At 42.0% G+C, this 27,354-nt stretch overlaps 1 protein-coding gene across 2 annotated transcripts; it reads left to right on the top strand.

Annotated features, from left to right (window-relative positions):
- rassf7a (Ras association domain family member 7a) lies at window positions 1-27,309 on the top strand. Of its 2 annotated transcripts, none has more exons than XM_079251526.1 (6): window positions 1-19; window positions 21,485-21,679; window positions 22,365-23,293; window positions 25,158-25,329; window positions 25,422-25,529; window positions 27,076-27,309. In XM_079251526.1, the coding sequence occupies exons 2-6, from the start codon at window positions 21,577-21,579 to the stop codon at window positions 27,105-27,107; spliced, it is 1,344 nt and encodes a 447-aa protein (XP_079107652.1). In that variant the 5' UTR covers window positions 1-19; window positions 21,485-21,576; the 3' UTR covers window positions 27,108-27,309. The 2 variants fall into 2 exon arrangements, with proteins under 2 accessions (XP_079107652.1, XP_079107651.1); XM_079251525.1 differs by lacking the exon at window positions 1-19 and adding an exon at window positions 9,033-9,315.
- Window positions 27,310-27,354: the final 45 nt, after the last annotated feature.

Raw genomic sequence — 27,354 nt, 5'->3', positions numbered from 1 at the left:
GACCATTAGGCTGCAGGAGGTGAGTGGAACAAATGTGCTTGCTTTTTGGACTGAAGTGTTTTCTGTCATCATGTTTAGACTTTCTTATTTCTTCTATTGGCTGAGCTTGTTTTTAATACTCCAAAAATTTTATCAGGCAGAAAAAGTAGTGCAAGTTAGCCATTGTTCATGCATGAACGGGAGTTTTAAAGTTCAATTAGTTAGTTTCTTTTTATTTGACTGATGGTCTGCTCAGTATAGCAACATAATTTGACAGTTTAAGAGAAATACTCGCGTTTAACACCACGATAAAGAAAAATAATCTGATATTAAATAATTCAGAGACATATTTTTAACTCTAGTATGACGTGATTATGGAACTGACACTTGCACTTTGGTAGTCACTTGATCATGTTTGTCCTTTGTATATATGTGTCTAGGAAAAACTTTGAGCATTTGTCATGGTCTAAAGCTGTATATAAAGATGGATGTGATTAGTTGTGCCATCAATCATGTGTTGACTGATGTTGTTGTTTTAAAGCCCAGAGTGGCAGCTTCATAAATTCTCAAACGTTTGGCTGCCTAAAAAAAGAAGAAAAAACCCAAACAACTTACAGCATTTGTAACCGTGACTGTTTCAGCTGAAGAAAAAGTCCGAAAAACTTCAAATATGGCTCTACCAGACCATCATTCTTTTCCCCTCCTCCTCCGATAATGCTTTCTTACATTTCTTTGCTAAATCAGCCACCGTGCACATTCAAAATGGGAGGTGTGTTGATATCCGCTTCATAGCATGTGGCGCAGTGCACAAAATGATGCTTGGCTGCAACGTCACACAACATCTCAGGAGCAGAAGTTGTGATATTTTGTTTCTCAGCATTAGAACACTGCTATGTACGTGCAGAAATGTACATAAATGTCACTTTGCCATAAAATGAGTTTTATGTTGGGAAAGTGAGTTTAAAAGGTTAAAAACAAAGAGAATGGGATTTAGCCTTACACAGTGCGTCTTAGGAAGACCAAAGTAATAAACTCTAGTCCATCAGTCCAGAGGTGACAGTTCAGTTGCAGTAAAAACTGCTGCGGTGCTCTTACAGTGTAAAAGCAAACAGACCACCAGGTGATCCAAAGACAGGAAGTGACACAAAGCTCATCCTGGAAGGCTTGCTTCTGCTGCTCATAGTGGGTGAGGAGGTGACTCCAACCCAACGTCCATGATGTGGATGCAACCTTAGAGTCAGCCCTGCCGAATCATGTATTCATGAACTCTGTAACAGGTGACCAGCTCCTTACTGTGCGAACATGATCATAATAAGAATAATAAGAATAATAATAAAATAAAGCTGGTTCATATGTTTTTTCGGACATTTGCAGCATGTCTCCTGTACGTGACCTCCTGACCCCTACTTGTTGGGGTAGTGGGTCATGTGGCTTCACCAATATATAGGTAGGAGAAACAGAGGGTTTTAATAACAAAGTAAAATCATAAAGACTGCATGATTTTTTTCTTTGTTCTGCTGTGTTCTTGTGGTGAACAAGGCGTTTTTGGTCCTGACCAATCAATGAGCTGGGTTTCCTCCAACGTTTTTTTTTCCTTCTTGATCAGCTGTTTTGCGGAATATTGCAGTAAATGAGCAATTGTTGGAACGGCATGGCATTGTCCTGGTTGTCAAAGCAAACCACACCAAATGTGTGTCTTTTCTTGGCATTCCCAACCCAATCTAAACAAGTCGCCTGGCTGTGATTGAAGCCTGAAGTAGAGCTGTTGGTTGAGGGACCCTGCAAACAGATTTACTTGTTTTGTCATGTATCTTTTTGTTCTTGGACTAAATCTTGCTAATTACATCACCACCATTTGAAACAATTTAGTGAGTAAATATGCTTGACAGACAATTTTAAGGCTGTACGCACTGTTGCAGGTCTGAGGACTGTATACTCTCTGTGAAAATTAACATGTCTGCCGTCTTATTGTATTTCTGTTGCTACTGCTCAGAGGCAGAGCCGCTAAAAACTCACAATTACTGTAGAGTGATTATACCTGGCACTAAACCTCACTTGTACCCCATTGTCATTGACGGAGAAGCCAGATGTTATTGAGTGTTACGTTTCTTTTAGCTAGTGAGAGCGCAATTTAAATCATGTAAATTAAATGAAGTGCAAACATTGACCTTGCCGAGAAGAGTTTGGTTGCATCTGTTCAGAACATTTTATTTCAAATCTTTTACTGAACTGTGTGTTTAAGAGAAAATAAAAATCACAATTTATTCTTTACGCATGTCTTCAGGGACAGAATAAGTTTCGCATTTACGGAGAGCAGAAGGCCATTAAACAGTCTTAAGACTTTGTTTTCAGTCAACAATCACACAGCAGACATCAAAAGCTTCTTGATCCTTGACATTTTATTTCAGAGGCTATAATTTACAGTAATTTCTATTATTTTCTCTCTATCAGCATTTTTTTTTAGTTATTCAAAGGTTAACAACTCCTTCAAAAGTAAATGACCTTGTGTTTTTAGAGGTAAGTTGATGCTTTCTAAACCTAGTCTAATAGAGCCGGCGGGGGGGTTGTGGGGGGGGGGGGGTTGTGGGGGGGTATGCAGTCATATTAAAGGATACAAGCATTTTCTTTGGTTTTAAAGCTATAGTTTCCCTTCATGACAATGAACCAATGTGTTGGTGGTTAGCATGTCGTTTAAAAAAAAAAAAAAAATTGACCTATTGTAAAACCATGTGGAGATAAGGCCGACATAATTGGCTCAAGTGTTTTTAGCTGCAATGAAAGCAGAACAGTAGGCTTAGTTATTTCTTTTTTTTCATGAAAGATTCAACAGCTGTGCATGATCTCTGCTCCACTCGCTGTGACACAAACACAATAAGGCTTGTGTCTGGGAACTGGGTTGCTTTGCAAGGGTTTTCTGGCATGATTGCCGTCCTGAAGTGGTGCCCTTTTGAGCTCCCTGTCTCGGACTCCGCCAACCAGGTGGTCGTTCCTGTGTTTGGTTACTGTGACAACACTGAACAGTGTCTGCTTGCTCCTCCCTCGGGTGAATTTTATCTGATAACCTAGAGGATTCTTTGCATCTGGTTGTTGACACTTTAGCCGCAAAAATATGCTATGTGATGGACTAGTTAGATCTATAGTGAGACATACAGTCAGGCTATACTTCTGCCTATTTTATTGCTATTTTGTTAATTGCTATTGTTAAAGTAATTTCACCTACTGATGTGTCATACTCTGAATGAGCTGTGACACATTTTCAAATCTATTATTACCTGCAGGCAAGACAAGGCTGACAAAGTCAGGTCATGTGGCTTTAAAGCCATTGCTATGAATATGTTTTTATTGAGTGCTTGTCAGTTTTAAGTGTTTGAAGGTTCAAAGTGAGCAGGAAGTGTGGCTGGAGTCACTGCGATTGGTCCACAGCCTGGTATTGCATTGCTGATGCAACCAGGAGGAAACTGGTGCTTAGGCCTTGTTGTTGCCCCTGACTGGCTGCCATGATGTCACCACTGCTGACCCAACAGTCCTAACATTCCTGCTGATTGGGTTTTACGCAAACGTGGAGGGGAGAATGTGGGAGACATGTGGGTGAGATGCACCGCCTTGCACACATATGGCCTTTGTCTAAGAGCTGATTAATAATCTGGTATATCCACTAACACACACACACACACACACACGTCATTAATTCTGTCTCATGAACATGCCCACTTGCCACACTCTTAAACACTCTTGAAACTGAATAAAGATGGTGATGGTAGTCTAGCCATCTTAGTTAAAATTCAACATGTCTTTGAGTGTGTACACTTGAAGTTTGGGTGAATCACTTCTACATTCATGGTGCGCTTTAAACACTAATGCCTGTATTTAAAGGGATATGATTAGAGATCCAACTCCATTATGCACCAGTGCCATGATGCCTTTGTGTATGTGTGCATCCACTTTTCGGTTTCGTGTTTGTGCGTGTCTAAAGTGCATGATTGTAACTACAAAAGACGGGCTTGCAATAATAGAACTACAGCTTTCCTTTGATCCAGGAAAGCCACAGAGGGAAAGAGATGACAGGCTTGGTGCAGGGAAAGTTTTTCTATGCCGTTGTTTCTGCAGGTGTTTGGATGGTCCTTGCACATTGACACTTTATGGAACAGAGTGGTTTTGTGAATAATTTTTTAGGAAATTTGAGAGAAAATTAGGGCAACATCTTAAGATCAACACTAGATAAGAGCTCAGCTAGATAACAACAAACAAGAGCAGGTAGATGCGGACACAGTGGGTGTCAGTGAGTATGTCTGTGGGGGGGGGGGGCTCTCTTTCACTTTGTGTGGGCTTTACAAAGCTCTTTCTTCACCTCTAACCCGCACCCACCTGATAGCTCCCCGTTCCTAACCTTGATTTCCTGTGCATCCAGCATCCCACTCTTCTGGGCTTTTGTTGTTCTTATGATCCTAACCCAACACGGAGTTCAAACCACATGTAGGTCAACATCTCACTTTGCTCCATTTTTTTCCATCTTTCTTTCTCTTCTCTCAGTACACATGGTGTTTGCGTGTATAGCCCCTCTTTTGTTCTGAAAAAAAAACTCTGTCATAGCTTGGACGTTAGCTTTGCCCCAAGGAACATCTTGTTGACCTTACTTTCTTTTGTTCCCAGAGCACTATTACCTCTTACATAGTACAGGGACCCGAAGAAAAAGAAAGAGGCCACTTCTCCCGTCATCAACATCTCATCCATGACTGAAAACCTGAAGGCTTTCTAACAGTCACAGCTTTCTACATAAGCTAGTTTTATCCTATTTCCATTTACTGATAGGAACAGCACAGGGCAGCGCAGTGTGACACTAATGGTACAGCGTTATCTCAAGAGACAGTGACTTCACAGAGAAACTGACTTTACATCTACAGACAGGGTGGGAAAAAACAGCTTAGATAGAGAGGATGAAGGAAGGAGATCAGACATGTTGATGCTCATGCTAGCTACTTCCATCACGTCCGCTAAAGCAGTAAAAGATAGTAACACGGCTTAGAACTTGGTTCAGAATTTATTTTACCTCTGAAAATAGCTTTTCATGCAACTTGAGGCCATGCGAGAGGTAGCTGTGTTTTTTTGAATGATGTTCAAAGGCACCCTGGACTGGTTCTGAAAACAGACATGATGGAGCAAGAGTGTCAGAGTGGAGCCAAAGTCCTGATAACTTGGTAGCAGCAGAACTAAAAATCTCCTGTGCTTTATTAGAGCAATCTGAGACGACAGCTCTCAAATCAGAAAATTAAGCTGCATGTTTTGTATTTCATCTTGTGTTGTTTTCTTGCTTTTCTGTCTTGTATTTGAAGGAATAGAAAGTTTGTCTTCCAGCCTAGAATATGTTGATCCAGTTGACCATCGCCTCCTGTCATTATCCCTTGGCTGTACATCGTCGGCGCAGCAATTCGTATTCATTAAGGGATAATGTAGTGACATGTATCTTCCAATCCAGGTTTCTGGGGAAAAAAATAAACAAAAGTCTTTGTCTGGTCTTAATGTGGGATATGCTATATTTACATCCCAATGGGGCAATTACGTTCCCTGGCAAACGCCATCCTGCTTGTCATAATGACATACAAGGCATAGCTGTACTTCTGAAGCAACAGCTTCGGCCTGACCATAATGAGGCGGCAGTGCTAAACTTAGGCATGTTTGGCACAAACAGAGCATTACTACCTTGTGTTGCCTGCCATGAGTAAGAAAACCAACGTCAACAAAAGTTCAGGATTTTGTAACTTCTTTGAGTTTCTCAAAATAGAACTTCTGCAGCCTGTTTTTTTTTTTTTTTTTCTTACTCACTACTATCCGAATTTTAATCTTGACCGACCTGTTGGCCACCCGTTGAAGACTGTTTTTAGTGAAAGCCTGAATAAATGAAAAGAAGAAAGTATGAAGGGGTTCACTAGGGAAGATGGGAAGAGGCCAGGCTTAGCACCAACTTAATGCTATTCATTCTTGGTGAATAGTGGCTAACAAAGACACTATCAGCATGTATTCCCCCTTTCTGTTTCATTCAAGAGAACTAGCAGAACAGCTGCCAGCCCAGAGCAGTCTATTTCTCAGTCTCAGAGCCATCCTCTTGTCTCATCTGAGCTGAATTATAGTTGGCTCACAGCTCTCTTGACAGATTTCTAACTACCTACTTATTGGGGTATAAACATAGTAGTAGGTTGCGATTAAACGCAGTCAGGCAGTCTGTGGGTTAACAAGCTGAGTTTGTTTTCTGGTTTTTGTTTTTGTGAAATGGGGATAAATAGAAGTATGAAAAGGGAAAAGGGTTCTTCTGAAAGCACAGATTTAAAAGTTTTTCAGGCCCATTCTTTGTTTTCTAAAGTTTTTTCACTGAATACAGAGGGAGGATTGGAAGAGAAGAAGGGAAGGGGGTTGCGAGAATGCGTGAGTCCCAAAGAAAAGAGCGATGATATGTGGAGTTTGACATGGGAGGATGGTACGAGGGAGGTACGGTGGTGGGAGGTGCCCTGTGGAATGTGTGGTAGGTGTCAGCAAAGTTTGGGAAGCTTTGGGCTGATAATCCTCAGCGTCAGAATGCAATACCCTCACCTTTAAATGAACTGGATGTGAGTCTAATGTTGGACAAACATGTGAGCCTGTCCAGACCAGTAAAGTGTACTTACTTCTGTACCACTCTGCTTTTAGAATATCACTTCTCCTTGGCACCTTGGACTCTTCTCACTGTGGCCTGCGGTACCTAAGCACTGTCTTGGGAGGTTCTTCCTCCACTTTTATTGAAGTGTGTGGTTTTAGTGATTTTTCAGATAACACAGCTCTTAGATGTGCCAAAAGCCTTTGCTTTATGGACAGGACAGGGAACATAAATGCGAGTTGACTCTCGCTGGGCCTCTGTGACTCAGCCAGGCTAAAAGCTACAGCATTCTTCTCAGTGGTCTTTTGTTTGCATGATTTATCTTGTCAAATGAATGGAATTAATCTCATATATCTATTTTTGGAGCATCTGCTTAATACACTGTGCATACTGGTTATCGGGTGCTGTGGTCGCACATGCTCATTAGTTCGCTGAAAATATAATTTGAAGTCAAATAAATTCACTGTTTATAATCCCATATACTCTGCTTCTACAAGGAAATGGAGTAAACAAATTTAAAGAGGTTAAATGTCAATCTTAACTTACTTAGAGAGTTTTTCCTCCACCAAGATCTATCTCCTATATCGCTGGGTTTGAGAAGTTGATCCAAAAAAAAAAAAGAAAAGAATAGGTTCTTCTTTTGGCCATGCTCCACTACGCCAAAAAGTTTCCTAACATTCAGTCCAGTAGTGTTTGTGTGATCTTGTTGACAGATAAACAGAAATGCAGAGTAGCTGCTCTTATAAACATACTTCCCTCTCAGTGGTGGAGAAATGCTAATGTGATAGAAGAACTCATGATAGATAAGCCATAAAGCAGTGGATGTACAAACAAATGTCAGTCATCTTAATGAGAAGCAGTTTATAATGATTTGCTTTTTTTTTAAAATCTCACGTTTTATTTTGAACAACAGTTTCAGTCATGAAAAAGTGAAGATTTGATACATAAAAAGGGTTTATGATGAAGTTAAATACTGTAAAACAGTTGAGCAGGAATAAAATATATGTAAAGTTAAACCTGTTTTCAGATTTAAAAGTTTGACTTGTTCATGAAACATGTAAATATGTATATTTTTTCTCTTTAAAAATTCTCATTTTTTGGTCTCTGATTGATTAACATTGATTGATGGACTTGTTGAGGCAAGCATTTTGACTCCAAAAAGACTCGGTGACAATGCTGTGTATGTATACTGTTGTGTTTTTATTTTCCAGACGTTGCAGGTTTTCTGTTTTTATTGTTGTGAAGCACTTTCTGACCTTGTGTCTATGAAAAGCACTATAAAAATAAAGTTAATCTTATCTTATCCTGCTGATGTACACCGATGAGAGCTTGTTCTACCCTTCAGAGTGGAGGAAGTTGTTGGTTAGCACAGCTGTTAGCACCTAGCAACTAGTATGCTGTATAAGTTTATTTGTAGTCACAGAATAAAATAATTTACAGGATGTATTTTCACTCTAATGGCAGCTGCTCCTTAGCAAGCTCAGCCAAATTATCTAGTATTTAGTTTCAAATTGAAAGTTTAAAAAAGAGGTCAGTATTGATTTAAATCAAACATGTAGAGAGATGCTGCAATAAAGACAGGAGAGATGTTGATAGAAAAGAGGGACTGGCTCCTGCTGAGGGGCTCCCACACAATCTGCATGACCCATTGGTCACGCATGTCCAAGCTTTGTATGTGTGTGTATGTGTAGGATGTGGGCAGCGGTCACAGAAGCGCAGTTCAGGATTGTTTTAGAAACTCATGTTGTAGAGTTTCTATTCTTCATTAGTCACTTGTTTTGCAGATGCATTGCTTTCTGGACTAGAGTGGTCAAGTGTAAGCAGCTTAGCTGTCCCATTTTCTCACAGGGCGTTGTCCATGTCAAACACAGATACTTACACACATTCTGTTCAGCGTGCACCTGGTCTGTCAGAGTATGACCTCATTCCAGGAAAAGGAAGAGAGAATCACCTGACTGGCTCATTTGTGTAATCAGCTGTTCATGTAACAGGAGGTCAGAGCTTGGACATATAATGCCTCAGGTTATTGATCATAGAAACAGCAGAGGCAGATATGTAAATATTCACACAGACAAAAATCTGCGAGTTTACACTGCTGTTTCACCCGAGTTTCCCCTCAGAGCTGCTCCTCGTCTCGTTTGGAGATGTAGAATGTAAATGGAATAACTGAGAAATTTGATACTGAAAGAGAATGGCAAAGCAGAAAACCTGCTTTCAACCACCTGAAAAGGGGGAGGTATCTGATCTGTCAGCACAGCAAGAAAGGGTGGGGAGAAAGAGAGCGCGAGAGACAGAGAAGAGTGACTGGGAGGGTGTGTTTCTGTGTGGGTGAGAGAGACAGAGAGAAGGAGGAGCGGCATAGGCACACAGCAAGAACTCCAGCAGTCTGTCAGATCCTGCCTGTGGTGAGGACACCCAGTAAGAAGTGCATTCCTGAGGCAGCCAGCGACAAATGGCAGCAGGAGAGCGCCGAGGAGAAGTCCTGACACCCTTTAAATCTTTTCATGACCACAACTGAGTGCCTCTGACCTCTGCCGGACTCGCGCTCAACACAAACAAACACACTCGCAGGCTGCTTTGCACAGCAGCGGCACAACCGGCTCTGCTACCCTGCGAGAAGTGAAGGTCCCCCCCTCCCGACTGAGGTTGAAGAAAGGGGTGAGCGAGTGGGAATTTAAACCCCTTGAAGAGAAGAAGAGGATCCTGTCTTAGTGAGTATTGGGACTAATGCGTCCTTGGCTGTTAGAAGAATATTAGTGTCAAGAAGTTTCCCTGAAGTCAGCTGATTTTGCTGTGGTTTAGCTGTGGTTCAGCATGCAAAGAGAGCCATTCATATAAATATACATATGTAGTTAAAAAAACAGACTAATTATATATTTTATGTGATGAACAGAGAAACATAGAGGATCATGTGCAATGTTTTTACAGAGTTCTGCCATGTCTTTACATGTACCTGTTGAAGCTAGACCCGCCACCCAAGTACTCTCGTGTTCCACAAAAGAACTCAAACCTGTTTGGAGGAAACTTTACTCTTTGTGCACTTTTTTTTGTTGTTGTTGTTTTTTTTTATCTTTTGTGTCAGGGATTTTTCTGTGAACATAGAACCTGTATCCATGTGCTTTTTTTTTTTTTTCTTTTGCTTTTTTCTATCTGCAGTGTGAGAACTAGCAGAAGGGTAGAAGCGCTCTCTCACACACAACCTGCTTCTTCTACCACTTTAGGTTTAAAGATTAATTTCCAGAGGACATGGTCAGAGTTCAGCTGGATGCTCGTGCTGCATTTAACTGTTAACGTGCTAGAGGTGCTGCACATTTCTAATGCCAGCAGCATTCTAATCCAATGCAGCATATCAGTCCTGCTCAGCTTGTTTAAACACTGACTAATCATTATGCATGGGTTACTTTGTCTTTTTAAAAAAATCCTAGCATGGAAAGTCTGAGACACTGGAGCTCATTAGCAGGTTGTATTTGTTGTCCAATCAGGGACATCGATTGGAAACCCCTCGCTGTAGGAGGTGACTTTTCTTTTTTTTTTTTCCCCCCCTGACTGACAGACTTTAGGAGTTAAATATGCTTCACATGTTGTCTGTTTATAGTGTCTTAGTTAACTCGTTTCCAGAGAGATAATGTCAGCTTAAAAAAAATGGCTGCAAGAAGAAAAGCAGCTCAAGCATGGCGTTACTTTTAACTTGATTTATACATCAGCTAGCACTTTTATTTGTAGCTATTTCAGTCACGTGTACATGCAGTCACCCACATTCAAATTCATCAGTCCCAGCTGACCTTTGCTCATTTAACACTATCACATGCTCTTTCTGTCAGTGTGTATTAAGAGTGACAAGAATTTTTCATAAAGTCAGTTTAAAAGAGTTAGAGTACCCTCCACATTTATTCTTGGCATCTCTGATGGACAGAACAGAGATGTGATGATGTAATATGCAGCTTTTTTTTTTTTTCATCAACATATTCCTCCTCAAGTGGGAACCAGCAAGGTAATAATAAAGAGGTTGCCAGTAAATTGAATGCATGAGAACATTTCCAACTTTGTTCCCAGCCTCGTTCTGTTGTCTCTGCTTTCCTTCGTGTGTCTCTCACTAGTTAGATATTCCTTATTTTCTATGACATGAGTGAAGCTGTTTAGCATGGAGAGAGCAGAGTGTCCTCTGAGAGTGCTTGTGCCTTGTTCTCTGCAATGTTATTTTTACTGTTCTTTCACTGCTGTAAAACACAGATGGACTCCTCTCCTTCTCTGGAATAGTCTTGTCTGTGTCTCTGTCAGTGTCTGTCTATCACTCAGCCTCCATGGGAAGAAAAAAACATGTCTGCCCAAGCTCAGGAAGATATCTCTTGGGATTCTTGATGGGAACTTTCTGAGTCATTCTTCATGCTGCGAAGTGACTTAATTTCTCACCCAATCTTATCAGTAGAGTTTCCTCACTCCTGCAGATGCTCTCAGGGCCAGAGGTAATTGGAAACACTACGACAGAGTCTTGGAGACATAATATGTTTGCATGTTGGGGGTGGGGAGATTATTTTTGGGATAGGTGGTTTTAACTTTTAACTTTTTTATTTGCAACTGTCTTCATCCCTCAAGTGTTGCAGTTTTTTTACCCCCTTTGCTCTCTCATGGTTCCCGAGCGTCCTTCCCTTGCCTGTGCAATGTGACGGAAGGCAGAGCTGTGCTCTGCTCATGTCGGATCCATTAGGGATGAAAGCACACTGCAGTGATAAAAGATTGATCCAGTCCTCCTTGCATCACATTCACATCCCTCACACCCAGCTCCCTCAGTCTTGCTCACACCCCTGTTTTCAATATTAAGTCAACCCAGTTTTCTATTCATCAAATCATCAACACTCCTTTAAATAAATGATCCAAGTTCACAATGGCAAACTACGTCCCACAAAATTTCTGATAGGAGAACATTCTGTTCTTGCATAATATGCTTTCCGTAGCCGTTCACATGAGGTTTTATGTTTTCAGGGATACAAATATTACTTTTTCCCACATTTCCATTTGTCCTGTTGTTGTACCAGAAAATGGGGTGTATTGCATTTAGCTAGATGAACCAGTATGAGACTGGCTTCCAGCCCAGCAAACACAGGCTTTTCTTCACCTGTTTTATCTAAGAAGGCGAAGACAAACACAACAGACCTGCAGTTTGTCAGCTGGGAGTATATAATTACTGAGAGGAAAGAGGGGATTTAGAGAAGGAATTTCACTGTGGTTACATTTTTAGATCTACACATACACCTGAAAACACAAAGGGTTTTGTGTGTCGTTTAACTGCACAGAAATTTGTAGACCAACCAAAAACAAATGTATAAGTCTTTTGATCCCAGCTGGAAGTTTGAGAACTACATCCCCAAGGTAATGCTTTGTTGCCAGTTGTTTGGCATTGTGCTTGCTTTTGTCTTTAGTCATCCTTTTCGGGCATGATGTTGGAATAATTTAAGGTCACCGAGCAGCACATAAATCCATAGCCTGAATCTCTCTTCATTCATCCGACATGTGCAGGTCAAAGGTTACGTCAATCCACCTACTCTCTTCATGCACAGCGGAGTCCACCTGCGGACATGTTAGCCCAGCTTAGCGTAAAGTTCACCTGAGTGAATGCTGTCATATTCTGTCAGGGTGAACTTCCTGTGCCCTTTAATGGGGCTTGCTGTGACATCATCAAACCCGTAGCGTCATTTTTATCGTGGCATTTTGATGCAGGCTCCTCCCACCAGGGTTATGAGCATCTTAGTGTGTATGTCCCTCTGTTCATGACTCTTAATTCTACTTTGTGTAGTAATCGTTGCACGGTAAACATCTCTGGCCCCCCGGGATGCTCATGTGACTGCATGTGTGTGTGTGTGTGTGTGTGTGTGTTTGTGTGTGTGTGTGAGAGCAGCAGGTTGTTCCTTTACTCAGCCAGCCATGCCGTGTTGACTCTCTGCACACAAGAGCTCTCTGGGCAGTAAATAACATGGCGTCTCAGCCGAGGGACCTGAACAGGGCCGGGAAGGTGGGAGGGGGTGGGGTGTGGGGTCAAGTCACCAGTAAGAAAGGGGAAAATGTCTGACTCAGGGCACTTAGACATTAAATCAATGTGTAGGAAAGGAGACAAGGCAGGTGGAGCTGACAAACCTGTCTTTCACACTAAAAGACTCGACAGTAGACCTGTCACTGAAAGTACATGTGTAGTAGTTCACAAGCAAAATGGTACCTACTGGTGCAATAAAATGTTCTTTAGCAACATTTGTGTTTTTAAAGCAAATATGTGTAAAAGTATAATGACCTTAAATTAAAAAAAAAAGGTCTGAAAGTGATTAGAGAAACAATCCTCTAAATTTCTCTCAGTAAACGTCACTGTAATTTACAGAATTAACTGTAAATGATCTCAAGTGAGCCAGGAGGGTGGTCTGATTGAATAGTCAGGTCAGCCAGTGAACGTATGGATAATTTGCAAGCACGAACATTATTCATTAAATATGGATGTTGTAGGTTTTTATAAGTTCTAAAAGTACTTGGTAAGCTTAGACACACTTATCTTTCCCTGGTGAATCTTTCCCCTGTGCACAGTTTTAGGCTACCCTGAAGACAAGCAGACACTTTTTCTTCCATTGAGATCGACAGATAAGTCATATTCTCAGTGTCACGTTACCCCCCCGTCTTTGTGATTTTCAAAGCAGTCTTTAACTCACACCTGGGCCCTGATCCAAACTGCATTTTTATGACATTCCCTGAGGAAGACGTGTAAAACGTGATCAGTTTTATGATAATATATCTCAGTTAGTGTCTGTCTGCGTACAAGTGAATAGTGTCTCTTCAACAAACACTTGTCTTTGTGCTCTTTCATGCAGCCTCCCTCTCCACTGGCTTCTCTCTTTGTCATTCCCAGGAGGTTAGCCAACATTATCTCTCAAATGTAAACTCGACAACACCTTATTGTGTCTCCATGCCAATGATCGCCCCGGTGATCGTGTGTGAGACTGAAAGGCAACTTTCTAGAAGTGAAGGGAAACAACACAGATATACTGTCTTAATCTCAAAGGTGCCTGGGGGGGGGGGTTCTATAAATCTGCACCCTGCTCTCCTGCCCTCTCCTTAGTCATCTTGACCGTCCCCACATCCTCCAACCCCGTTGCTCTGATAGGCGTGATTGTTACTCCTTCTCAGAGTAATGACAGGGAGGCAGAGACATGCATGACACCCACCCATCAAACTATAAATCAGACCTATTGAGAGGCCTACCCATGCCCTGTGATCCACACACAAACATCCCACCCATTACCTTGCGTTGAAGTGAGTATGATTACCGCACCAGAAATGCATATCGGAAAGTGTCGAGTTCTGAAAGCTTGCATCAAATGCGAGGTCAGGTTACGTTAAATTCCAAAGCTTCAGCATTTTCTTTTCTTTTAGCTTTGCTAAAAGAAAAACGTTAAAAGAGAAGATGTACTCTGTTTGACCACAGCTGGTAATATTCTCTGCACAGTTACAGATATTTTCTTTTTATCCCCTTTTGTTCTCATTAACCAGCTCGGTAGCTCTGCTCCAGTCTCAGTTCTGATTTGACCATATATCGAGACTTACAAGTTGTTTATTTAGAATATGGAAGTGGTGAAAACTGGTTTAGTTTCACTGTTTATTGTAAATACCAGTGCTTATCTGTTTAAATCTCCTAGAACTCTTATCTCAGGGCGCACAAGTAACATTTTTGTGCAATGAAGTACGTTTATGGCAACAAAATGGCAGATCTTATCCGTGTTTGGGAGGATTTGTGACAGGGTCCTGCTGGGACAGGTTACCTGAAGGTCTGTCCATACAATGTTAAGTTCTTTCTCTCACTCTCTGGCTGTAAGGTCCAGGTGTGTTGGAACTTCCCATAAGTAAATATTGCAAAGCTGTGAGGAGGGATGTTTTGCATACCAGAGGGACAGAGCTTTACAGCTGAAGCCGTTTCTCAAACCTTCTGGCAGTTTTACAAAGATTGTCATGTTCCGGAGGCCCAGCTTTATGTTTTGAAGCTGATTTTATTCAAAAGCAGCCATGAAAGCACGGCATTAGCCACAGTGGTCCGCGAAATGGTCATGACGGCAGACTGATGTCTTGGGAGGAAACTGAGTGGAATTCCTCACTTTCATCTGTGAAAACATTCATTCAGCCGAGAGGCCTGTGTTGTCTGTTTTTGTTGTAAGATTACCGTTTCAGTGCGGCAAAAGAATGTGCACCTGCTTCGTCCTTGATTTATAACCGCTTTTCTGGACACTGAAATAAGGTCTCCGGTTCATCACAGTGGCTCACATGTATGTGAAAAGTTCATTCATTCATTCATTTTCTGAACCCGCTTAATCCAAGTAAGGGTCATGGGGGAAAAAAGTTGAAATTTGTTTTCCGGGTATGTGGCATGTTTTTGCTTTTTTTCTGTCCGTCTGGGAATTCTAATTGTTTTCAGGATCAAACAAGGTGCTCAATAAAATGTGTGCATACGGCATACGCACCATTTTTGTGGTAATCAGTTCATCGTAACTTAAAAGTGATGCCATATTGAAAGAGCAGTAAAATATGCAGGGAGTGGTTGGTATTAAATTTCAACTCCGTAATGGCAAGTCCGCTTTGTTGTTGACTGCTCTGCTTTGACCCTCATAAATGTTTTTTATGGTATTATGTTAGTCCTTACTGTGCCTCAACAATTCAGGGATTGCAAAAGAAGAAAACAAAAACAGGAATGAATAATTGAAATAAGCAGATGTGGAAGCAACTTCTAAATTGCTAATGAGTTCAGCCTCAGACCTGTGACACTGGCAGCCATGGAGGTTTTTTTTTTTATTCTTCAATGACACATAAATGCACGCAGGAACCAACACGTTCACTTAGAAAAATAGGGAAAGCAACTATAAATAGTATGAGTTGCTAAATTTAAACATGTTTTCCACTAATGTGCATTGCAAACAACATCCTTCAGATTAGGAGGATCGCTTTTACAGTAACATACTGATTTAGTCCAAAATGAAGCACAGTCATTTAGTTTGAGTCAGACTGTTTCCCGTCTATACTTACACCCATGTAACATGTGATTTTGAGCGTGACTAACTGAGCATCTTCCTATCTGTTTGCACCCTGTATATATGTGCGTATTCTCACTGCATATCCTATGAGTGGCGTACGAGATCGGCTGGGAACAGAGTAATGTCCTCCTTCCCTTGCAAGCATTGCTGAGTCAGATCGCAAGTGTATAATTACATATGGGTGCCCATCAGCAGTCTTAGAGCCTTCTTTCCTGGCTCATCCAGCAATACAAACTCCTCTAGGCAGCCAAACCACTCATCCTGAGCTGGGATTTCAATAGAGACCAGCTCTGTTGACCTTTCATTGGCGATGTGCAATCCTTTATTACCATTCTCACCATTATCTGCTGGCTCTGTGAGTGGATTCATGACTCAGCGCAAACAAATTCCTCTTCTCTAATGTGTTCACCTCCTCTTGGTTTCCGGGGTTGATATGCGTAATACCTGCCAAACCAGGTATGAGTCTTTCACTTGTTGAGATGAATAATGTAGTAGTGTTTTATTGTGACCGGGCTTGTGTAAACTCTGGTGACCACATGGTCACGGGAGGATAGCTTATCGCCTTTCAAAGAAAGCATGCCGAGTTGCTTTTGAGCTTTAAAGTATTATAATATAAACAGAAGAAATCGGATGAAATATTATTTTTCTTACAGTTGTTCACCTTTCATCTCTCTTTTCGCTTGGAATAAATCATCGTTTGTGTCAGTGCGATTGATGATTTATGATGATAGACAAAAGTGAGTAACAGCCACAGGTTGGGGCCAGGTTGAGGCCTGCTTCATATACATTGAGTACTTTGCTCAAAGTTAATGCTGAAAGTGATTACACACAGAGAATGTAAATGCAGTAAAAACCCAAATTTAACAGTCGAAATATAAATAACCAGATTTTTTTTAAGCTGACTTGGGTTGGGTTCATGCCAACTACGTAGAAGTGGGTCTGATTTTTCAGTATTAGGTATCGTAGTCCATATTTGCCCTTGATTTAGAGGCAAAGGTGCTCCCTGTATTAACGAACCACTGATCCTCTCATTCAGATTTCACACTTGGACGAGCAAATCATTATAATGGAGAAGGCTGAGGGCTGCAGCAACAGAATCCTATATGCAAGTATGATGACTAAAGCTTATTAGTGCTGTTTCTGATTCCTTCATGCTGAGTCATTAGCATGTCAATAGAATGGAGACACAAGCGGATAGGGGACATTTTCAAAGAGCTAGTTGGTAACAAGCATTTGGACTTTGTTCTGGGAACTATTTGCCAAATTAATGCGCTGTGAAAAAATGCATTATTCATCAGGTGTGCTGAAGCTTCAGCGAAGCTCCGTTAGCAGAAAACCAGGCAACCATTCTGTCTAATTACCAAGCGGTGTATCTGGAGAGCGTGCAGCTGCCTGTCCCCACCATGGAAAGTTATTAACTTTTAATGTTGCCCAGTAGAAGCCCTCAGATCTTATATCTAGTTTCCTCACATGCCCACTGGGCCACTCCCTGCTTAACGCCCGCAGGCGCTGGAGCTCTACTGGTGATGACTTCTGCGTGGCAGCTACGGTGCGTTAAAAACTACCGGAGACTCCGGGAGAGTCTGGAAAGTATCACTTTTGACAGACTTGGAAGACGATAGCAATCTTAGGAGATAAAACAAATTAAGTTATGCAAAGCATGTGAGGGTTATGTAATGTAAATTCTCTACTCAAATGTTTTCTGATAGCGCCTGAAGACTGAGTTGGTGCTACGCTGCACAGATGTTTTATACACGGCATAGCACAGCTCAGTCCAACATTTATTTTCTGGAAGATGCCTGATCTTTTTTCAAGTGAAAATCATTAATAAAAGTTGAAACGATTGTGGTAGCAGTGTATGAAAATGTAAAAAGATGCTTTAAAAAGCCATATATTCAAAGGTCTGGATACTGACTACTAAAGCTTGTTCACTGTTTATTTTGATGATTTTGTTTTTCTTCTATTAACTCTAACTGGAGACCTCATTTAAGCTTGAATTTTGTACATATTCAGTACTATCACAGTCTGAGAGATACAAAATGCAGTTGTTCAATCCGCAGCTATTTACCAAATATATTTAGCTGTCATTAAAAAAAAATCTGCAGTTCTGCAGAGATCCCATTCCTATAAAAAGATTTTCTGTCATTATGGATAATTATCGCTTTAACGTTCATGTTGGGGAATTTCTCTCTTGTCTTTAAACAGATGAAAAAGTGTTTGCTCTCTTGCTCGACTGAAACTAGAAGAGCAAGGAGGAGGTGAAGCAAAGAATGCAAAACAGGAGGCAAAGGCAGGACGGCAGAAAGTATCTGTTTTCCCTTTTACTTGTTTTATCAGTGTTAACATGTGGACACGCCAGAATGGCTGTGAAAAAACTGGCGTGGCAGACAGCTCAGCGATGCCAGAGGCCACAAAAGACGCAATACTGTCTGCTGAGTGTTGAACCAGAGCAACAATAATGTCTGTGCAGTACAGATGAGACCATGCTACTTGGTGCCAGTGTGTTACTGGCTCTTTGAGCGTTTGTCTCTGCCAACCTGGAACAGAGTGGCACAGAGGGCACAGCTTCTCTCAGCACTGTTCATTGTCCTTTAACATCAATATTTGTCCTGACACTTAAATAAGACTGTGGAAGGACTTTATGTTCTCTGGAGATGCTGATAGGTATAGCTGTTCTCGCACACTTTTTGTGTTCTTGTCTCCATTTATTGCTGATATCTGTGACAGTATCTGATGCTCACTCTACCCTTTACTCATGCTATTGTTCCTCAGACCTCTGTTGCTGCAGAGATAGCAACGGTATCGTTGTAGCCTTTCGTAAAGATAGGCCTAAATGACACATCTGCTTGCACATACAAATATACTTTAATGAATGCATACCCAACCTTTGACCATTGCACCATCCCAGCACAGTACTTGGTACTGCAAACACTCTACACACCCAAACAGGCCCTTTTTGTTGCCCCAGGCTTCAAGAACCTACAAACACTAATTCGTATGTTTCTCAATATTCTTTATGACTAAGAGACATGAACTTTTGGAGCGGAAATTGAGGGTTGGAGGTGTGTACGCTCAGCTGCATTCATCCATGTTTAAGACGTGGTGAGAAGACGTCCTCAACATCTCTCAACAGACCACAGTCTAAGCTGCGTGCTTGTGTTTATTATGGCATTTATGACATGTAATGAGCTGTAAATTTGGCCTGTGGAAGTTTCTTGCTTCTCAGCCTGTCCACAAAGGCCCCATCAGTTTGCAACTCAACACTGCAGCTTACTCAGAGTGGCACAGAGACAAGCCAAATCATGCCCCATGTGTCTGCAGTGCCGTGATGTTAACCATCTCTGCCTCGAGTCGAATCCACCGAGGACCTGGCGGCCTGTCGTTGAAGGGAAACAGACGGAGGCACAGTGATGAAAGAAAGAAATAGAGATGAGTGGCAATGAGAAAGGACGGAGAGACTGGCACATAGTTCGCGCTGTCCTTTTCTCCATCACCCTTTCCTCCATTTATATCTGTCAGCAGTTTTTTTTCTCTTTCTCTGCCTTTCTCATTTGCTCAGTCTGTCGTCCTTGCTGTCTTTCTTTCCCTTCCTTTCATCATGCAGCATAACTTGTTTGCCTTCTCATTTCAATTCAGGATACAAGCTCCTTTTTTGTGTGTGTGTTTTTGAGCAAAACAATCCGAAGGTGATATTTATTCATATCTCTACATTTACTCTGAAACCAAACACATTGCTTTGGTTAAGAAATTGGATTCTGCTGTATTCAGAAGAATATCTTAGAATCTGTTATTATGGTTTATAGTCTTGTGTTGGCAGCGTCCTTCATTATGCACGGCGTAGAAGTGCCTCTCCTTCCACCTGCATTTCCTTGAGAACTGATATAAGACTCCAGAGCTACGTCTAGAAAATGAGCTGGGTCAGGCAGGCGGATGTCTGCTTCTCAGTGTTGTGCTTGTGACAAAAAGAACAGACAGCAACCTGAGACCCACAGGCCTGTTTGTTTCCTGTTAGTGCAGATTATCACATTTCATTAGCCAGAGGTACAAGAGCTAAGCATCCTGGGAGAGTGACATTCCACGCTGAGAGATGGGGTTTTATGTTCTCTTTTAATGTCATGCTACATAAACCTCTGGGGCTGGTATGTAGATACCATTAGGTTTTTTGGGAATTACATAACATTCATTTATGTAGATTTGTTTTGTCTGTACAAGAGGCATGTGCTTGACAGAGATGTCAAGTTTAGCTTCTCTTTTAGTTAAGATCCTTTGACATGGAAACAAATGGATTCAGGTCTATTAAACAGCATTCTGCCACTCAGGGCTTAGAAATGTGAAATGTTTCTTCGTATTCACTGTTTATTTTTTCTAAAGACTCATAGCTGAGGTGAACGAGTGCCTACTTTTACTCTGTAACTCATCTTGTTAGGCTTTATTATGTATTACAACACAGCACACTCTGTACCCTCTCAACACAAAATATTTACTCCTCAATGTTGAAATTTCTCAGTTCTTATTTTGAGAAGCACTGCTTTTCATATCAGATCTATTTCCAGATGAAATCATCTCACTTGGATCAGTCTAGAGAATTCCTGCCACATGTGATCATCCGCAGCCATCTCCCCGCTTGTTTCCTGTTATCCTGATTCCTGTCTCTGACTTATGCTGTCATTCTTTTTGGATGTGGTGTCATGTCAAAATGTTCTGTGTTGTTGCCACATCAGATAGTCTATTGCTGTACAGCAGAGTTTGTGTTTGGCATCTAAACAGCTGAGAAGTTGTAGTGCTGTGTGGAGAGCAGGTCACCAGCAGAGGAGGGGAAGGGCAAGGGCTTTGTTAAGAGAAGCAGGAATTCTTCCGGCTGGAAGATGAAGTCAGTGCATTCCTCCAAAGCTGCCCTCAATAGGAAGCCAGTGGAGCACAGCCATGCTTTGAATGAAGGGGAAGATAATGGCAGGGCTCAGAGAGAAACACCTTTGCTCATTGAGGAGGCAGAGAGACAGACAGAAAGAGAACACCATCTGTCTGAGGAAGTGAAGAGTTGTGTTTTAGCCACCTGGGCTACAAAATTTCATTTATTGTGCCAAGTTCAGGAGATAATTTCACAACTGTCAGAAGGATTTTACTTTTATATGCACACCGCAGTGATTTATTACCTTGTTTTGAAGATAAGCTGTACAGATTGGGGGTTGGGGAGGTGGGGGATCATAAATGATATTTTTTTTCAGCTGAAGCCTTCGGCTCAGCTCTGTGAAGTCAGATGGGACCCTGTTCTGGTCATGCTGAGGCTGGTCAAGCTCAACTCACACATGCTCACACTTCTCTTGCTATTTCTGTGTGTTTTTGCTCCCGCAAACACTCTTGACTTGCTCCGCTTTCCCGTCAGTTCCCCTCGGCAATAAGCTATCATAACAGCTTTGAAGGAGGGCAGCGAAGCGTTTAATTGGGTTACAGATTGGCATTTATGCTCAGAGTTCCACAAGATACTGCTGGGGCTCTTAACTGACTACCAGGGACTTAACAAGCTGCTACAACTACCTCGTCCACTAACTAATCATGATATTTAGAATGATGATACAGCACGTTTTTGACGTCAACCTGTTTGATGTGTAAACTGGTATTTTAATAATGACCAGCTTTTTTTGGTTGCTCAGTACATGACAGCTTTCAGTGTATTTTGTTTCGGCTGTCAACACGTTGTGTCATATGTTGAACAAATAGTTCTTTTGTTACGTCCTGTTCCTTTATTTAGGAACTTTTCGTTTCTTAAATAAATCAATCCCATTAACACGCCTTGTTTCTCCGTCTCTGCTTTTCTTTTTTGTAACAGAGGGTCATGCAGCGGTAAGCTGTGCCAAGCCAAGCTGAGCTGATCTGCTTTGAGGACCATCTTGCCTCTCACACTGTCCTGTTTGGTCCCAGATGGAGCTCAAGGTGTGGGTGGATGGAGTGGTGCGAGTTGTATGCGGCCTGTCTGAGGAAACGTCCTGCCAGGATGTCGTTATTGCTCTGGCACAGGCCATAGGTGAGTGTTATTTTGTGATCCTATCCTCCTAGTTGTTGTTAAGCTTTTAACTGATTACATAACAGCTCTCTGCAATGAGATATTGATGCAAATACATGCCAAGACAAGGTCAGAGAGAATGTCTTCTTCATTCACCTTTTCTTTTTCCGCTGACCCAAATCAAGTCCTCTGCTGGATCGTTCACTGGTCAGCCCGGATTTAAGCCGGCTCTTTGTCCTTGTATCCTCAGGCTTTATTCAAGCCACACCGCAGCAGCATTGAACAACACGACTCCAGATTTAGCACTCTCCTCCTCCCATCAGTGAGCTGCCTGCCAAGTCATTAGGGAGGGTTTGTCCTAATTTTGAGGTCCTTGTGGAAACTTCAGTTTATTTGAGCGTTTTTCACTTGTTGTGGAAGCCTTACGCAGCTATCTTTCCTTCCACTCATCAGTAGCTGAAATTCAAAGGAGTCAGCATCATTTTAATGCTTCTGATGAAATCTGCTTAGTATCACTTTGGTAGAATTACGATGAGCATTTAAATGCACCCGTTAATGAAGCATAAACAGTCTTTCACAAATATCTCCACAACATACTTGGCTATGTTTAATCAAATCTTGAACATTTTTATATAATGGTGTGTTTAAGTTTGTTTTTTTTCTTGTGTTTTATTTGTGCTCACCGTGTTTTGTTTCTGTGTCCCAGGTCAGACAGGTCGATATGTTCTGATCCAGCGATTGAGGGACACCGAAAGGCAACTGCTGGCCACAGAGAGGCCTCTAGAGTCTTTGGCAAAGTTAGGCCAACGTGGCAGTGAGGTTCAGTTCTTCCTGCGCCGTACTGGCCCCAGCAGCAGTGATGGGCCTAACTCCAAACAAGAGAAACCTAATCCCCTTCCACTGCCTAAGCAGCCTGAGCCAGAGACTTTAAAACGTAACCAGCCTAAGAAAGCCCTGACATTTAACTTGGGGCCATCCACCTCCCCTAAAACCAAGGCCAAACAGTTAGAGAGACCTCCAAGGGACTCTCCAGAGCAAAGGGCCTCCCCATCGCCTTCACCCAGCCCTGTATCACCTCATGTGCCATCCCTCTCTCCCTCACCACCTATTGGCCCTTCCAAAGAAGAGGTCTTTAGAAAAGTTCTTCAGCAACAGGAGAGACTTAGGGCCATTGAGGCTCAGCTAGAATCTCTAGAAATGGAGTCTCATGCCTGGGAGCGTCCTTACCCATCTCCATGTCCGTCACCAGTCTCCGATGCTCGCTTGCAAGAGCAGATAGACGCTTTGGAGCAAGCGATGCGGAGGAACCAAGCTGAGCTCGCCCACGAGCAGTACTGGGACGAAGAACTTCAAGCAGAGGTAGAGAGAGAGCGAGGGATGAGGAGGAAGCTGAGGGATCTCCATGCCAAGCTGGATGACTGTGGACGACGGCTCCACGAGTTCTCGGTCCGCTCTGTTCAGCTGGAACAAGAAATCCAGCGCGAGAGCCAGGCAGAAGGCAAAGCCAGCAGGCCTGAGGAGTCGCTTGATGCTGTGAGGGCAGAGATTCGGAGCCAGGAGAGGCATGGGACAGAGCTGGAGGAGCAGCTATCTGAGGCTGATAAGGCTCTGGGGAAAGCCGAGTCCCTACTGCAGGTGAGGAGAGAGGTCACGGTTCTGGAAAAAGGGCTGTAAATCCGCTCCAGCCCTTGAGTCGTCATTTAGTGTGTGCAGTGTGGAGCCTCTTTTGCATTATTGCAAACGGTTTCCTTTTCCTGCATATTGCAGCACACAGACAACGGTGCAGTAAATACTTATAAATAGAAAAATGAATTCTGTATTAACTATGTCATTATGATGACATAGTTAATACAGAATTCATGCTGCCTATTCATATCGCAACACGCAGAAGAAAGGTTGTATTTATAGTCCAGCTAAACTGGTTTGGCAGGTATCATTTTGTATCCACTTCATGTTCTAAAAACATGGTTTCTAATGGTGTTTACATTCTATTGACATGTGTTTGCTTATTGTTGTACAATATGTATAAAAATGGACTGAACTGAATGACAAATGTCCCCTCTTGGGCTCAACATATTCAACTTTATCGTGTGATTGTTTGTTTACTTGGAATGGTTGTCATAGATGTGGGAGTCTCAATAAAAGCCTAACCCAGTTTAGAGTGAAACTCAAGCTTCCTCATAACCCACATGAAACCCAGGACTTTGGTCTCCTTTTTATGGACTTAGTTTCAGCCAGAGGACTGAAGGAAAATTAAATTCTGCTTTCAAGGTATTATGGCTGAAGGTGGAATTATGAGGTGGATTTTTGTTTTGTTCTCTTCACAATGAAACGTGGCCGCAGAACCAATTAAAACATAATGGTAAGCTTTGGTTTTCAGTCGCCCAGCCTTACAGGGATGTATCTGAATCCAGGGTGAACTCGACAGATTTAGTGCTCATTTTATGATACAGAAAAAAACCCTGTATTATAGACTGTCAGTGCAACCTACCCATTACCTGCAAATGATGTGCTGTTATGAAAATGATTGGTTATGTTTACTTAGTGGTGCACCAAATGTTAAAAAAATACAAAATTTAACTCTTCAAGCGTTAAAAAGTGACTCCAGAAACATTTTGCTACCCATACAGTTATTGCATGAAGGAGATAAGCTTTTATTTCTTGGAAATGAAACCTTGACACTGCCAACATGATGGATTATCATAAAGTTCAGCTGGAGGTGATGGAAAAGGGTCTGTGTCAGTCATCAGTCAGCTGATCGGAGAGGCAGCCAGCCGAGCATTTAAGTGTGGATAGTGATGAGCACAACACTCCTGTCATCAGGCTAATGGAGGCAGACCTGCAGGTGTGAACGGCCTCAGCAGGCTTCTTCAGTCCGACATCAATTACTCCCCCCCAAATACACACACACACACTCAAATGCCGGCTGGAGTGGAAGCAAGCCATAGCGTGCTGCTCCTTATTTCTGTACTGTGTGCAGACACATCGATTTCATGCAAATGGAGTGTCGATTAAGACAGCCTGACTGGCCTGTATGTGCAACTGAGTTCACTCTGTGGGCATGAAGTTCACTGGTAGATTTGCATTTTTCTGAGCCTCACATTTCCAGGAATAAATAACTTTGTGTTAATGTATAAGAATGCTTGATGTTGCTCAAATCTGCTTGGAGCATTTTATAACTTAGCCAAATGGTCTGAAATGAACCACTTACCTTTAGTTTTCTTGACTTGACTTATTGACTCTGCTGCCCCCTTGTGGTAAATGCATGAAACAATTTCTCATCAACGCAGTAATTATTAATTGTTAAAAATCACATAGAAATTGTGTATTAACTTGTGAGCAAACGTTATAATACATGCTATTTTACCATGTAGCACCCTCTTCCACTTCCAGGTAAACTGGGTGTCAGTGTTCAGTGAGTCATCTCTGACTGATGCTGGTTCTCAATCGTCCGTTGTTTTCCTCGCTGATTCACGGTTTTTTTTTCCCTTCTTATCAGGACAGACAAGAGGAGCTGGAGGACTTGAATAAGGAGCTGAGGCAGTGTAACTTGCAGCAGTTTATTCAACAGACAGGCGTCCTGCCATCACATGCACACTCGCGCACAGAGCTGCAGGAACATTTGGAGCAGCTGGAACTGGCTCATTTTCTGCAGAATGGATATGACAATGGTAATGCGGACTCTTAAACAGGTTGTCTTTTGCTGCTAGAAACTGATGGTTAGTCCTCTGAAGATGCTTCTCTCTCTTTCTCTCTCCCACAGACCACAGCGTAACTCCTGTGGAATCGCCTCCTCGGCCTACTGCAAAACAGTTCCTGGGACATCCACGAAACCTACAAAACCCTCTAGTGTCGAGTCTCAACCCTGAGGGTGTGTATGTGTGAGACTGCTGCTTCCTTCGTCTCCTGCCCTGCTTTGCCCATCCTCTGCTTCCAGAGCCCCCTTAATGCTCGTAATGTTCTATCCAAGCTTGATTGGGTTTACGGCTACAGCTGTTTGTGGTGTTGGGTATTTACGGTGGAGGTCTCTGCTTCTTCACAGCTCTACTTTTCTTTGACCTTTAAAAGCTGAGGGACTTTTTTTCCTTTCTTTTTCCCCAACCTCTCCGTGCCCTCATGATTTTGTCCCTAGTTTTTTTTCAGTCAGTGTAATCTTCCATATTCCTCTGTCTCGCTTGCCACACATCCCCGTATGCGTTAATTCTCTGGCTTTTATGTCTCCATTCATGTTCCCCCTTCTCCCCGTCCTCCTCCTCCCTCCCCATCTGCTTCTGGACTAACCGTACCTGCGCTTGTTATACCTAAATCCATCTTGAGATTTGCTGCTAATCCTTCCCCCTCTCTGTAAGTCAGAGTGGCGTTCCCACCCTCAAGTCAGTAATCAAACTACCAACAGCTGCTCTTCAATGTATCTCGATGTAACACATCGATCGCACTGGGAATTACTGTGGCAGACGTTCATTAAAAGATTGGAGATCAATGCCTTTTCAGTTTGCCTTTCATGTATGGATACTGTTTATATGTGAGGGCATGTATCTGTACAGTAACTTGTATTTCATTGACTTGACTTCCAAAGAGCAAGAGCCTGTCACTTGCAGCTCTGCAAAATGTGTTGCACTGTCTCATTCTCCTACTGTGTGAAACCTCAGCCCTCGTGTGCCTACTGAGAAATGTAACTTTCTATTCTCCTTTCTCCGATTGAGGACTTATTTTTGAGAGCGTCTATTTTTGCCAAGGTCCTTGTTAAAAAGAACTGATACATTTCACAAGTAGAGCCACAGGCCTTTGGTTTAATAAGATGCTTGTTTTTTCTTCTCTTCTGGGATGACAATGCCTGGTTTTACTTTTGTTTTGCTGCCATCACACTTAACATTTGACCTGTCACAGCTTGTATGCGCCTTGTTGCTCCGAGGCTTACTCATCAAAGTCCTAATAACATCTAAACAAGTTACAGATATTATTATGACCTACAATCCACCTAAACCAAAATTTATTCAATCAAAGCACTTAATATTTCTCATACTAGACCCCTCCATACTGTGTTGACAGGTCAAAGTGGTGTGTGTCTCAGTGTGCACTCCTTTAACCATTTGCGGTGTGATTTTTCTTTGAAAGATTACATAAATGCTTGTATTGGAAACTGAAGACATCCCAGCGCTTGTAATAGAAACAGCTTGAAACTATTTCTGTTCCAACATACTATTCTGACAACAAGACTCTAGTCATAATCCGCAAACTCTGTGGGTAAAGGAATTAACCCAGTGACTGGTCTTGTGTCAGCCTGTGTTTCCCCCAGGCGCGTATGAATATCTGGCTTAAGCCAGGTCTCTCGTGTAATTTCTTAGCTAAAAAGTGTTTTTTTTTCCTCCACGAAACAAAGGGATCATCATCCCCACTTATTTCTGTGTGTCTTGCAGTCCTGACATCCCAAGAGTCGTCATGGAGATAAAACATGGACCGCAGGGCCAAGGGAAAGTTGTTCACTTTTGTGTCACCATCGCCTCTGATTTAACCCTCACTGTCTAACACTTCCATTCAATATTCAATTTAACATATACATGCTGTATGTATGTACAAGAAATTTATTGACAGACTTTTGCTACTGTAAATTCTTCAGAGTATCTGTATGAAATGTTAAATATTTTAGAAACCTTGGAAAAATACAAATTATTCCTATTATGATGTATTTAAATATA

The sequence above is a fragment of the Telmatherina bonti genome (assembly GCF_933228915.1).
Source record: "Telmatherina bonti genome assembly, chromosome: 2".
NCBI lineage: Eukaryota > Metazoa > Chordata > Actinopteri > Atheriniformes > Telmatherinidae > Telmatherina > Telmatherina bonti.
This window is presented reverse-complemented; position numbering and strand designations above follow the sequence as displayed.